At 40.4% G+C, this 14,762-nt stretch overlaps 1 protein-coding gene across 3 annotated transcripts in view; it reads left to right on the top strand.

Moving 5' to 3' along the window:
• The window catches only part of PDE7A (phosphodiesterase 7A), a 104,672-nt gene that overhangs the window by 72,155 nt on the left and 17,755 nt on the right, over window positions 1-14,762 (top strand). For all 3 annotated transcript variants that reach the window (XM_067553853.1, XM_067553854.1, XM_067553855.1), the window contains 2 exons: window positions 4,036-4,187; window positions 5,722-5,785. In XM_067553853.1, coding sequence (XP_067409954.1) covers window positions 4,036-4,187; window positions 5,722-5,785 — 216 coding nt within the window. The remainder of the gene's footprint in view (window positions 1-4,035; window positions 4,188-5,721; window positions 5,786-14,762) is intronic.

Below are 14,762 nucleotides of genomic sequence, written 5' to 3' on the forward strand. Positions count from 1 at the left end.
GCATATGCAGTGCTCCCATTCAGTGCATACAAAATGCTGCTCTTTAAACTGCTGTTCCTTATCTGCTGGTTTGATCGTGTAACTCCCCTCCTTGAATTCCTCCTTTTGGCATCACATCCAATATTGTATTAAATTTAAGCTTCTTTTCATCACCCTCAAAACTCTGAAATTCTGCCCCTCCCTTATGCATCCTTGCTAAGCATCGTATTGCCCCTATCATCTCCACTTCAGCATCGTTCCCAACCTCATCTACCATTTTCCCAGATTTTTCACATAATCATCTCATGCGTTTCCACAATGCAGCCTCCCAGGCATTGTACAACCTCTTTGAGTACATCCAGAAGATCCCTAGTTTGCCCTCATTTTAAGTCCCTCTTGGGGTTTGTCTGCACTGCACACTAAGCCTGGGATTTGATTCAGGTTTGAACCCATGTCCCTGTTCTGGCCACAGACAAATCAGTCTGACTTGAGTCAGCACACACTCAGAACCCAGATCTTAGGAGGGTGGGTCAGAGCATGAGTTCTGCTGTGACTTGGGTCCAAACCCTATCATTTTGCAGTGTGGATGCAGGTCAAGCCGCATACCTGCATCAGGATCTAAGTAGTGTAGCATGGATGTGTTCGCACCTCTGTGAGACCTGGGGCCAGCCCAGGCTTACAATGCAGTGTGAATTCCCAAGCACAGGCTTGCAAACAGAGTCCACAGACCTGGGTTTACAATGCAGTGTAGACATACCCCCAAAGACCCATATCTGCTGTGCTATCTTTAAATGAATCAAGTTACATAGAATTTAAACGGTAATATCTCATTTCCTTTTACAGATAGTCCCACTGGTTTGTGGCATGACAAGTGCCTTCGTTTACTATAAATTCTATAGCCAAAACTGTATGTTGATTAGGAATAATGTTTGTATTACTATAAGAGATTTGATTCATATTGTGTATTCTTTTATCAAAGACTATCCTGAAATTCCTGGATTTTGTATTTGAATTTGAGTACTTTTAAGACAGTCAGTGTATCTCACAGTCAAGTAAAAGTTGGAGAATTGGTGTTATGATGGGAAGCAGACCAGGAAGGAGAGGAAAATTTCCCTTATCTGGAAGCTACCTTCCAGTAATAGCAGAGGAGACTTATTCCTCATGCACTGAGGTTGCTCCAAAAGATAGGTTACAGGTCTGAGACACAAAAAGTGATGACATGAAATTTGATTAATAAAAATATTGATAGATTGATATGTAGTGAGAGAACCAACTTATGACTTGCCTACTGGATATGAAGATGTTGGACGTCCCTTTTGATGAGTCCTGGGCAGCAAAATGTCTAGTTTCAATATTTAGTGACTTTGGGAGATGTAGAGAGGAGGTCCAGGAGTCTAAATTGAAATTATTGGGGAAAAAAAGATTTAGGTTTAAGATTCTATGGTAGCTATCTGAAATTTTTCCAGTTCCATGTTCAGGAGCAGCTTTGAGGAATTTGAGTGTCTTGGTCCTAGTCTGTACTACAAAATTTTACCATGTTAGAAGAAGTTTGTCAACTTTGGAAGTTTAATCACAGTTACTTGATGCAATATTGAATGTCCTTAAACCTTCAATGTTGTCTGTTATCATGATTTTTGGCAACTGTTCAAACATAATTTTTTTGTGTATAGCAGGCCTAAGTGCATTGGTAAGATGATGTAAAGAGGAAAGATATTGGGCAACGTTTTGGAGAGGGGAGATCCGATACAAAAGCCATGGGCTTCCCCTTATTCAAAGTGGAACCAGACTGCTGAAACATAAAATTAACAAGGTTTAGAATGTAGGTGATAAGGAAGAAGCTTTCACTGTGCCCAATTATGGAATAATCTGTCTATCTGGAGGTTTCTTGTGCTTTCCTCTGAAACACCTGGTACAGTAAGGCTATGTCTAGACTGACGGCGGCAAATTCGTCGCCATCAGATCAATTTATTGAGCAGAAGTGGAGACCTGCTCAATCGACCCAGAAATAGACACTATTAATCCACCTTCGCCAGGTGTAGTAACGCTGCGTCAACGGGAGTGCATTTCCCAGCTCTACGTAGCTTGCATATCTCCCGTCGACTGCCGCTGAATTTGGCGGCAAGTGTAGACATAGGCTTAGACACACGGTACTGTACTTGATAGATGACTGCTCTCATTCAGTACGGTAATTCCTATGTTCTTAAACAGTGTAATTTTAAAAAAGTAAAAGAAAATCAAGAAAAAGCTGTAGTTCAAAAAAACCAGTATGCATCACTTTTAAAGCCTTCATAATCAAAAGAAACAACACAGCTCAGTTATATTTTTTCCCTGCATGTCTTTAAAAATCTCTGTTCTAGAATGTAAGGTAAAAAGAATGTTAGGTTCTGAATATCTGTTGGTCTGCTCACTGTCCTCTGCATCATGACAACTTTAAGAGGTGAAAAGAGTCTCAGCAAAATATGTCTAAAGTGATAAATCCCTTTTTTAAAAAGGGAAGCCAAAGGGAGAGGATTGAAAGACATGTTTCACTGAGATCATGTTTCTGTTCTGGAAATGTGTAGCTTTTCTGTAATTTAAAATTCTTAATATTGTTTTCATCTTAAAAAATATTTACCAAGATCATGTATTGAGTTTCAAAGTCATGATAACTTATTCGATGAATAAAACTAAACAGGATTGTATATGATCTTCGTAACTTTCTTGGGCTTTAGAAGATTAATAAAGTTGACTTTTTTAAGGGACAACTTCTAACTTCAGTTACAAAATATTGTTAGAATGTTTGATTTTAAGAACAAAAATATTGAACTGTATTGTATCAATGGTTTCTGAAATTAATCTCTCCACCCTTTGGAAAGAACAAGGGTATAGACTGTAAATTTTGGTACTTGCTGCTTTCAAGCTTATGTATTTTGGGAATGGGCGTATTAACCCCGACCTGCTTAAACATGTATTGTAATGATTTTACTGATCACTTCTCTCAGAAAATTCAGACACTTTGAGTATAAGAACAGTCAACTTTTTTAAAATAAATGAAGCTGCTTGTTAGAGATATTGTACAAAATAAACCAAAGGCAGAATTGACCTTAAAGGTTCAAGGATGAAAATATCTAAATAATTTTAGAAAACTTAAGCCATACTTTGATCTCAAAGTTCCAGAAATAAGCCACCTGATATCACCTGTTGGTATGTTACACAATATAACTTGTCTTAAGGATGGCAAAAATCAGTTGTGTTACTAAAAGTGATCTAATAAAGGTGGAGTAGAATACTTTGGGGTATTTTTTGTTATTTTCTGAAGACAAACTAAAAATCGTCTCTGAACTGGTTTCACTGTGTTTTGGTAAGGTTTTCAGTGAAAATATGAACATAGTACATGACAATAATAAGTAGAAATTAGGGTGCTTTTTTTGAAAAATTAAGTGTTCTGGGTAACATTTTTCAAAAGTACCCAAGTCACAGGTGCTTTTGAAAAATTAACACAATTCCTAATTTTAGAGTAAGAAAGTCTCATGGCTTTGGTTCTGGTATTAGGTTATTTTTGGACACTTATGGCTTCTTTATATAATATGTCATTTCATATTCCACTACATCGCTATTGAAATATTTCAGTTCCTAGTATGTAAGTAAGTATCTTATAATTGGTTGGTTGAAGTCATTACATATTTGCACTTGTTATTTTTGGAAAACACTGTCATTTGCAGCACTGTTTTCTCCGTAATTCATTTTCAATGGGTCTGCAGTCTAGCTGACAGTGCTGGTGCAACATGTGGTTATTCTTTAGTGTTCCTTAGAATACATTGTATTTTTAGTTAAAGGACAGATGACCAGGATACAGTTTATAGATCAATTGCTCTTTACAGCAAGCTTAAATAGGAAATATTTGTTCTGAAACATACCTCAGGGACTACTTAGTGATGAGGATGTAGCTATTCTAGACATAACTTTTACTTCATCTACTACTGAACACTGGTGAAATAAAGGAATTGCAATATTTATTTTTTGCACAGATTTTTCTCAACTATTTTAAGAGAGACTTTATTTTCTTCTATTTTCTAGCAAATTCTGAAATTGAAGTATCTGTGTCTGCAAGGAATATCCGACGATTACTTAGTTTCCAGCGGTACTTGAGATCTTCTCGTTTCTTCCGTGGTATTACAGTTCCCAATTCCTCAAACATTTTAGATGATGATTATAATGGACAAGCAAAGGTGTGTTTTTAAAAATTGTTCAAGATTTTTTTTAGAAAAATTTGAATGCTATATAACCATACAAATATCTACTATATTGTAACAGTATATGAACAGATATATGAAAGTAAACGTGAGCTTATACTGAGTTTGTATTGTGTGCAAAAAAAAAAAAAAAAACCCCAACTCCGTCTTGCCCTTCCCCCCCCAAAAGACTCCAAATAATTTTGCTTCAGGATTATTCAATTTAGCCTGTAAAACAAAACAAACAAAAAACCCCAAAAAGGAACAGTATGAGAGATGACTCATAGACAGTAAGGAAGAACAACCCAGTTGGCTATGCTGGGAGATGCTAGTTATTTAAATATCCATATCTTCTGAGGCATTTAATTTTTGAGAATGACATCTATTGATTTTCTGTTTATGAAAGCAGCAGATGGTAGGTACCAAGTGTAATTTGAATGAACACTGGAGGTGGCTAAACGTAATAGTGTCTTTTGCCAGGTATGGCGTTCCAGACACATGCATTTGTGAAACAAACTAGATGTACATCTCTGCATACAGTGTATCTCTGTTATATATACAGTCTCTTAACCTAATGAGGCGAAAGGAAATTCTTTTTATGTATTCTTTCATTCTTAATGCAGTGTATTCCTATTGACTTTTTTCTGAAGTTAAAAACAAAAATGTTACTGGTGATAAAATAACCATTTAAACAAAATATCTTAGATTTTTGTTTTTTGTCTGCTACTTTAATGGGGGCTTTTTGCCTCTGAGAGTAATTATTTGGAGAACATTTTGTGGCTAATAAATTCTGCAGTGCAACTTTGTTGTCCTACTTCTGGACATATTGGAACCAAATCAGTCAGATTGCTCCTTTTGTCAAGCCCTTTTAAACACCAATAGTATTTATTTTATGTAGTCATCTTAAAAAAATAAAGCAGTAATTCTAATGCAATGTGAAACTGGCTACGAAATAAAAGCATATTTGCATATTGTAAGTGAAATGAGCTTAAGTTCTCTGTTTCAGGATTCATTCTAGAATTCACTTCAGTTTTGTTTTGGGAGGGACAGGAAAACTCTGGGTTATAAATCTTGGCTCAGATATATACTGAATATCCATATATTCTGAAGTATCAATATATACTGAAGTATATATCTGATATATACTGAAGTATCTATCTATCTATATATATACTGAAGTATCAATCTTGTTGACCCCCTCTTCTTTTAAAATATTTTTCTCTTCCTTGTTTGACTAAAAGGGGAAAGAGTAAAGTTGACTGCCCAGTGCTGTCAAAAAGATGTCTAATTTTTCAGTTATAGTGATTTTATTTGTAACATTTACAAGTGTTATATAGTTTGCAACAATATTAGCTAGAAAACTTTCAGACAGAAATGTGGTTTATAAATTGTGTCCCTTTAATCTGTTTTCAATAAAAGATGTTGAAATCTGTAGCTAGGTCATAAAGAAATAGTTTTCTGTGGCCTATGATTTATGTTAATAACATACTGAATTAAATGTTACAATACAAATGTTTTTATTTACTTTCAGTGTATGCTGGAGAAAGTTGGAAAATGGAATTTTGATATCTTTCTTTTTGATAGGCTAACAAATGGTAAGTTCATTTTTTACTGCTGGTATTCTTTTAAGCATGCTGTACTGTTCTTAATTTATGGCAGAAAGAAACCTATATATTAACATTTCACTTCATTGTCTGTGGGGAGGAATCTTACTCCTTGATTATACTCTAAACAGTACACATTTATTATCCTGACATTATGACTAACAGAGTCCTGCACATCCACAGATATCTGTATTATATACACATCCGTGGACCATTTTTGCAGATCGCAGATGGTTGCGGATCAATATTTTGTATCTAAAGTCCTGCAAATTTTTGGATATCCGCAGATCAATTTGCAGATCAGATGCGGATACAAATTTTGTAAAAGGTTTTTGATCAAGTGGCACTTTGTTTGAAAGCCTAGACTCTGTGACTTGAAATCTAGTCCACTTAGTTACATTGCAGTAGTATTACTACTTACATCACCATATCCTTGAGCTGATGTAATAGACCCATCAGGCACTTGCTTCATAGCCTGATTATCCTTTTTCTTTATCAAAGATCTTTTAAAAATGTTGGAAACTCAATCGCTAAAATCTGTGCTGGTTAGTTATGGAAAGCTGTTAGTATATATGGATTCTATCCAATAGGTGAATTATGCCAAATAGGTCCCTTGCTCTGAAGAATTCAGTGTAAAGTCAGAATAGTTATAGTATAATATAATACAGTACAAAAAGCAGAATTGTGCATTATAGCCAGGAAAATGTATAGAATAGATGGGGCTTTAGAAGGTTTTGAGGAGAGTAGGAGTTGGGTATCTATAAAGGGGGAGGCTGCTCTAAGTATAGGGGCATCATAGAAGAGAGCAATAAATCAACAGTTGGCAAAGGAAATGATCGGAATAGGTGTGTAAACAGACTTAGAGACTGGAGAGGGTGTGTGGGGGAATGTAGAAAGAGTTGATAGCTGAGAAAAGGTACAATGAAGTTATGGATTGCTTGGTAATTGGAGCATAGACATGGAGCTTGATGCAAAAGAAGTAAGCCAATGTAAGGAATCAGGTGGAGGTAGGGAAACATGTTGGATTAGTATAGTAGAATGATAATCTTGGCAGTTGCATTGTGAATAAATTGGAGGAAGGAGAGATGTGCATGTGAGAAACCAGCAAGGAGGAGTTTATGGTATGGAGTTTAATACAGGAAATTGCTAGAGCATGGGTTAACATCTTGTCATACAAATGGAGAGGAAGGGGTGAATTTTTAAAATATTGGAAAGGAATTGGCAGTATTTGGGGGGAAAGAAGGATTGAAAATGACACCAAGCTTTCATGTCTATAAGATAGAAAGAGAGATAGTTGTGGTGGTAACTATGATGAAAGAAAGGAGAAGAGGAGAAAGCTTTGGGGGAAAGATGAGCTCTTTTTTTAGTTTTATGGTGTTTGTGTTGGTACACCCAAGAGAAATGTGGGTCTGGGTTGAAGGAGGAGGGAAAGATGTAAAAGATCCCCCAGAGTCAATAATTAATCAATTTAAATGAGTTAATTATGGTAATATGTTTAACTAGTTATAAAAGGACATAAAAACAATTAAGCACAAAACAAACTGATATAAGAAAGTATTAAACAGGCAACTAACTACAAAGATTAACCAGACAGTGGTTCCTTGACCAGGAATCAAACCCTGGTCTTCCACATGGTAGACTAGGGACACTTACCACTATGCTACACACTTATATTAACCAGACAAGGAATCAAACCCTGGTCTTCCACATGGTAGACAGGGACACTTACCACTATGCTACACAGACAACTAGTAGCTTGTAGGAAACAGAAAGGTGTTACACAGACTTAACTGAAAAGCACAGAGGCAGAAGCAATTAACTACAGGACTAGTTGCTTGTAGGAAACAGGTTACACAGACTTAACTGAAAAGCACAGAGGCAGAAGCAGTTAACTACAGGAGGGAATGCTCTCACATAGAGATTTCACAGACAATGAGTTAATTACAAGGCACAGAAGGGGTGGGGGGAGTCACACGGGCAGTCAACTACAAAGGGGCAAACGGGGTTTAAAACAGAAACTGCACAGAAGGGGGGGGTCACACGGGCAGTCAATTGCAAAGGGGCAAAACGGGCAGTCAACTGCAAAGGGGCAAAATGGGGTTTAAAACAAACTGCACAGAAGGGGGGGGGTCACACAGGCAGTTAACTGCAAAGGGGCAAACGGGCAGTTAAAACAGAAACTAAATGAGAGAGAGGGTTAGAGGAGGGCTGGTAGTATATGAGGTCACCAAAGAGAGATTGTAGGAAAAAAGGTCCAGGGGCAGCAAACTGAGGGACCTTGTCAGAGGATTGGACCTTGAAAAGAAACATCGAAGGAACAACCCAGCAAGGTAAGGGGCATTTACACCCCCGCCCCCAATAGTATTCTGTCTTTCTTTTGTTGAAGGGAAGGTCTAAGTGCATCATATTTTATATTTTCATCTAGTGGAAGAGAATCAGTTTATTTTTTATCCACTCTTGTTATGTTTTCATTTGTCTTAAAAATGAATGTGAATAAGACAAGGAGATTGAGAGCTTGTCTACATAAGAAAGTTGCACTGGTGTAATTTAAGGTGTAGATTTAAATAGATATAGTTAAACTGGTGCAAAAAGCACTGCCTTAGTCTGAACTTCAGTTAGGTGTACATAGCTAAGAAAAAAATACATCCCTGACTGACAGAGTGTCATGGACGTGCAGCCTGATGCAGCTTGTATCTGGGGTACTGCTAAATTTCCTTACTCTCTTGACTTCAAATATACGCCTGTCAATGATACACAGTCTCTCCAGACCCTGTTGTCATCCAACACGACAGCTAGTGGTGCTACATTCCCACCATAGGGAACAGCCAACAACCCTCACAGATCCCAGGTTCTTCACTACCCGGAAATGCATCCCGAGATAATACCGTGTTGCGCTGGATAAGTCTGCTTCCCCCTTTATGTGAGGAAGTCATGCACCAGTTTTTGTTACTGAGCTAAAATTTTTAGACACTTCAGTTCAAGACCACACTGGTTAAAATAAAACATAAAACAAGTTTATTAACTACAGAAAATAGATTTTAAGTGATTATATGTAGTAGGCTTAAGGGATCAGAAGAAGTTACCAAAGAAATAATAAAAATAAGAACACAATCTAAATTCTAACAGGATTTGAATCTAAAAATGTTTCAACATGAGAGATGGTATAAGCAGACTACAGATTTTCAATTCACAGACAGAGACTGCTTTCCTGTCTGGAACTCCCTTCCCCCAGCCCACAGTTCTTTCTCTTTCAGTCGTCTCTCCAGGTGTTTAGTTTTGGGGGCGTGAAGAAAAGTAATGATGTCACTCCTGTTCTTTTATAGTCTTTTCCAGCTTACTGGACCAGTGATGCTTGTGACTGGTTGTCCTCTTTGGTTAGTTAGTATTTCATTGTGTACATTATTTCTTGGTGAAGTTGCACTGTAAACAATCCCTGTTAGTGGAATCTATCCTTGAATGGGTGAGAGAGAGCCATCAACATTGTCTGGCCACTCCATTGTTGTGCCTGAAAGGCTGTTTGTGGGATTTTCCCACCTTGCAACCTGTTTTAATAGCATTTTCAGCAATTTTTTATAACTTCATATACTATGGTAGCAAGTACAGTCCAACAGGATATTAATGTTTAGCAGATCAAGACCTTTAAAATAATACCACACAAGGCATACCTTGTAGAGAACATATCGTAATTACATGACATTGGTGAATATGGAGTTCTTTGCAGTGGTGTTTACAGACAGTGTGTCACACAGAGTTCTATCAACTTAACTCCCAGTGTAGAGGCAGCTGTGTTGAGGGAAGAATGCTTCTGTCAACATAGCTAACTTTGTTTGTGAAGGTAGTGTTCTTAACACTCATGGGGAAAATCCTTCCTTTGTTATAGGCCATGTGCACACTCAAAAGCTACATCACATGGGGATGTGAAATATCCACACCCCTAAGTGATGTAGGTGAGCCAGCCTAACCTCCAGTATAGACAGTGCTAGGTCGATGAAAGAATTCTTCCATCAACCTCACTACTGCCTCTTGGAGAGGTGGATTAACTACAGCAATGGGAGAACCCCTCCTTTCACTGTAGTGAATGTCTACACTGTAGTGTTTCAAATGTAGATTAGCCGTTAGACTATAGAGTTATCCCAGCGCATAGCTACACAGACCTACTAATATGTAGACACAAACTATCTGGTACACTTATTTTGGTATAAGAATGGCTTACTTCAGCTTAATTTAAATCAGTTAGGAACATGTTTCACTAAACTGAAACAAGACTTGTTTCTATATAAAAGTGTGCACATGACCTTTTTGCACCAGTTTATCAATATCTATGTAAAAGCAGATTCAGGTTGTACCAGTTCAACTTTTTTGAGTAGACAAGCCCTTACTATGCCCCCTATGCTCTCATGGACAGGATAGGATGATTTAGTGAATTTAAATTGCTTTGATTTAAATCAATCCACCTTGTCCACATGAGATGTACAGGGCACAGTAAAGGCTTGTCTACTAAAAAGTCATTTAAATAACTGATTTTTAATTAAAAAAAAAAAAACACGAGAGTTCTGTGGCACTTTAAAGACTAACAAATTTAATTTCAGCAGACATAAGCTTTCGTGAGCCTCAGCTCACTTCCTCAGATGCAGTAGGTAGAAATGATACAGCAAATAGGTAACACATACAGGAGGTATCACATACATATACAAACGCATAGAGAACAATTGGCAAGCAGGAAACCTTGATTTAAATAGTCACTTTTAACTTTTTTTTGCATTTGTATTTTTTATTTATTTTCCTAAAGAAAGGTTGATTCTAATGGTTGGTATAACTTGGTACTACTTTTTGTTAACAAAGAGGATACACTGTATCTATTTACATTTATCTAAGCAATTATGGAGCTTAACCTACAGTTATTCAGTCTTAATTTTTACATTTTGTTACATTAGAAAGTGGTGAATGATGTTATTTAATAGAAGTTTAATTTTTCTACTTGTGATTTGTGTCAAGCTCCATTTGGATGAAAATTGGAAATCAATTAAAAATGCACAAAACAGCGTTTTGAAATAGCTTTATTGGATTAATAATCTTAAATGGGCTGGATAAATTAGGAAAAAAAGTAAATTTATCAAAACATTTTTGTATTTAATACTGATTAATTAACAATGGAAAATTTATCTGTAGTTACTTATTTGAAATTATTGTTCTTCTTTGAGTGCTTGCTTATGTCAATTCCAAGTACGTGTGTGTGCGCCACACGCGTGGTCGCCAGAAGATTTTTCCCTTATTGGTATCCGTCGGGTTGGCTCTGGTGCCCCTGGAGTCTCACTCCCTCATGGCACCATATATAGTGCCCTGCCAACCCCTTGCCTCTTCAGTGCCTTCTTACTGTCTGTGACAGTTGTTGGAACATTGTTTTTTCTCTTGCTTCGGCAAGCGCTTCCCCAGTAGATTTCTAATTTTCTACCTGTAAATAGTTAAGAATATTAGTGTTACAATTTGTGTTATAGATTAGTATAGGAAAATAGAATAGTTAGGACCCTGTTTATCAGGGTCACCTCCCCTCTCCTCTTTTCCCCGGGACTAGGGCATGCCATGGTCTTCTGGATTTAAACTGTACAGGGCTTGTAAAAATCCCATGCCTAGGAGCAATCCCCACACAATCTGTCTGAAGTGCCTGGAAGAGTCCCATCAGAACAGTGGTTCCCAGCCTTTTTGGTTCGAGGGCCACAAATATAATTTTTACAACCCTGAAGGGCCACTAGTCTATCAACTCATATAAAATGTATTGAAGTATACACCATTAAGGACTACAAATCACTACCTATTTAAAGTAAACATTTTGATGCTACTGTGCTCATTTTTATATTCACTATTTGACACCTACAAATTACTCACGGTATGTCACAGATTCCCAGGCAAAGCACTAGTGTAGATGAGTGACTGTCACTACACACTGAAGCACGTGGCCTGGAAGCTAAGTCACGGTGGGTGGCCTGCTAAGTGCAGGCCAAACCAGAAGGCACTGATTTTTAGAGTCCTACTCCTCCTCAAGCATGATGTGTCCTGGCTGCTCCGCCAACAGCCCCCCCTTCCTTCACTCCCCCACTGCAACCAGACGGAAGAAGCTCAGCAGGGAGGCAGCCTCCTTGCTGATCTCCCATCCCCTTGGCTGCAGCAAGGAAACCAAACACGTCCTGTAGCCCTGTGCACTCCACCTGGGTCCCTAGGCTGCGTCTCCCTTCTGCAGCCAGGGGGACAGGAGATCAGTGCTCTCTTCACTCTGGCTCCAGTAGGGACCCCAGGACCTAGGGACCGAGGCAGAGTGCTTTGCTCTCTGCTGGAGCTAGGGGAATGAAGCACCAATCTCCTTTCCCTCTGGCTTCAGCAGGGAACCCAGAGCCTATAGACCCAGGCGGAGCGTTTTGCCATGCTCCCTGCTACAGCCAGGGGAAAGGGAGTGCTGATCTTCCGTGCCCTTGGGTGCAGCAAGGAGCCTGCACTGGTCTTGTAACCCCACGGCAATGTGCTCCGCCTGGGTCCTTAGGCAGCGGCTCCCTTCTGCAGCCAGTGGGAGGGAAGTAGTGGGCCACTTTGAAAGACCCCGCAGGTCGTGGGTTGGGAACCACTGCATCAGAGGGATTGCTGTAAAATTGCAGGGGATTCCGTCCCAGAACAAAAAAGAAGAGAAGTCAAGACTAAAGTTCCTCCTGATTGAGGCAGCACTCAGACCACATGCAGAACTGAGCCCGGGTGAGCCAACAGCCAGCACGTCTGCTTAGGTCTGGAGCGCACCAGCGTCAACGAGAGACACTATGGCGTAGAGGAAAGACTGTCACAAGAGACTTTTGGCACTGGCATGGATCTCAGGCACCGAGGGGCTTCTCACATGGAAAGGCGTGACACTGCTCTCAATCTCCAGTGCCATGCAAAAAAACAAAAGACTAATGGGCCAAAACCAGCAGGGCGTAAGAGCTCGAGTGAGGTGCCAGGCCAGGCCACTCAAGCTCCGCACTACCTAGTACGATACCATTGACTCTGGTTCCACGGAGGGGTTCGTCAAGTCTGCTACCCCTGGATTCCCATTCTAGGGAGAGCCTTGAGGAGACATTACAGTTTCCCTTCACTGGAAACATTCAAGGCGGCTAGGGAGCTGATGGAGCTTATGACACGGCTGTCTCCCCCAGGGGGGACCGGGCTCTGGACTCCAGACCACCAGCGGCACAAAAGCAACTAGTGCTGTTGGCCATGATGCCGCACTGGTCGCCTTCCCACCGGCACCACTTCCACCATCTGGCACCGCAGTGCCTTGGTCACTGTGGAGCAAATCTTCTTCCTCTGACTCAGAAGCGGAGTCTTATTCTTTGAGGAGAAGTCAGCACTGGTCAGAGAGATTGCACCTCGGGGTCAATACAGGGCAAACTTCCCCTATGCTCTGGCAAGCACAGTGGCAACTGCTAGCACAGTGACCCATGGGCGTTCCACCTGGCTCAGGGATTGTATTCCAGGAGGTCACTGTCACTCGCTTCTGAGTACAGAGCTCCTCCACTACTTCAGAAGGTCCACGAACAGCTGCACGGCACCAAGCCTGAGTAGCCAGCACTGTGCAATCCTCATGGGGCAGAAGGACAAGAACAATGCCTTGCACCTGCCAGAGCATCATCACCTTGTCTCCAGAGAAAGTAGTGGTGGGATCCTCCACAGCACCAGTCTTGGACAACTGCAGGGCTTATCAGGAGCTCAGAACTATGTCAAAGTTTATGGAGCTGATACCATCGGACTCCAGGGCAGAGTTTGCACTCCTAGTAGGAGAGGGCAAAATGGAAGCGAAGGCTTTGCTGCAGGTAATACTGGATATGGCCAAATCAGTGGCCCATACTATGTCATCAGCCATGGCCATGAGACAGAGCTTTTGACTGCAGGCCGCAGGCCTCCCATATGAGGTCCAGCAGACCATTCAGGACCTCCCCCTTTGAAGGACCAGTTCTGTTCTTGGAGCAAACAGACTTAAAGCTCCATAGTGTCAAGGACTCGAGAGCTACACTGAAGTCCTTGGGGCTCCATACCCCTGCAACACAGAGGAAACACTTCAAACCACAGCCCCTGACTCACTTCTATCAATCCCAACCCAGGCAGGATAACTGAAAGCATGGAAGGAACTATAGGAGAAGGCCCCCTCCACCTTTTGCAGCTCTGGGTCCTTGGCTGGAAGGACAGTCCTCCAGTTCTAAGCAGAACTTTTGAGGGTTCACCTAAGGATAGTGCACCAATTCAGAGCTCAGATCCATCACCCCTGTGTTTTTCGGACCGGCTATCCCACTTCTACCATGCCTGGGCCCATATCACTTCAGATCACTGGGTGCTATGCATGGTAGAACTGGGATACTCCCTTCAATTCAGTTGTCTCCCTCTTTCCCTCACCCCTCACTTTTCCTGTCCCTCTTCAGAAACCCTTCTCATGAGCAGCTTCTAAACCAAGAGGTGCAAATGCTTCTAAAACTAGGAACAGTGGAAGACATTTCTCAGGAGCTAAGGAACAAGGGTTTCTACTCCCACTATTCCCTAATCCCAAAAGCCAAAGGCAGTCTCAGACCCATCTTGGATCTGCGAAACCTCAACAGATTCATGAAGAAGCTGAGATTCTGCATGGTCTCTTTGGCTTCCGTTATTCCCTCTCTGGATCCGAGGGATTGGTATGTGGTCCTCGACTCGAAGGACATGTACTTCCATGTATCTTTCATGCCGAGTCACAGAAGGTTCCTGCGGTTCATAGTGAACCATAGTTCATGGTTCTACCCTTTGGCCTGTCTGCGGCTCCTCACGTGTTTACCAAGTGCATGACAATCATCGCCGCATTCCTGAGGAAACAAAAGGTGCAGGTCTATCCATACCTCAATGACTGGCTGATTAAAGGCCGCACCAAGGCACGGGTGGAGGCAGATGTAAACTTGGTAAGATCAGCCTTCGACAAGCTGGGTCTCTT

The sequence above is a fragment of the Emydura macquarii genome, unplaced genomic scaffold (assembly GCF_026122565.2).
Source record: "Emydura macquarii macquarii isolate MOO-44397 ecotype Brisbane River unplaced genomic scaffold, CSIRO-AGI_Emac_v2 contig_1477, whole genome shotgun sequence".
Taxonomy (NCBI): Eukaryota; Metazoa; Chordata; order Testudines; family Chelidae; genus Emydura; species Emydura macquarii.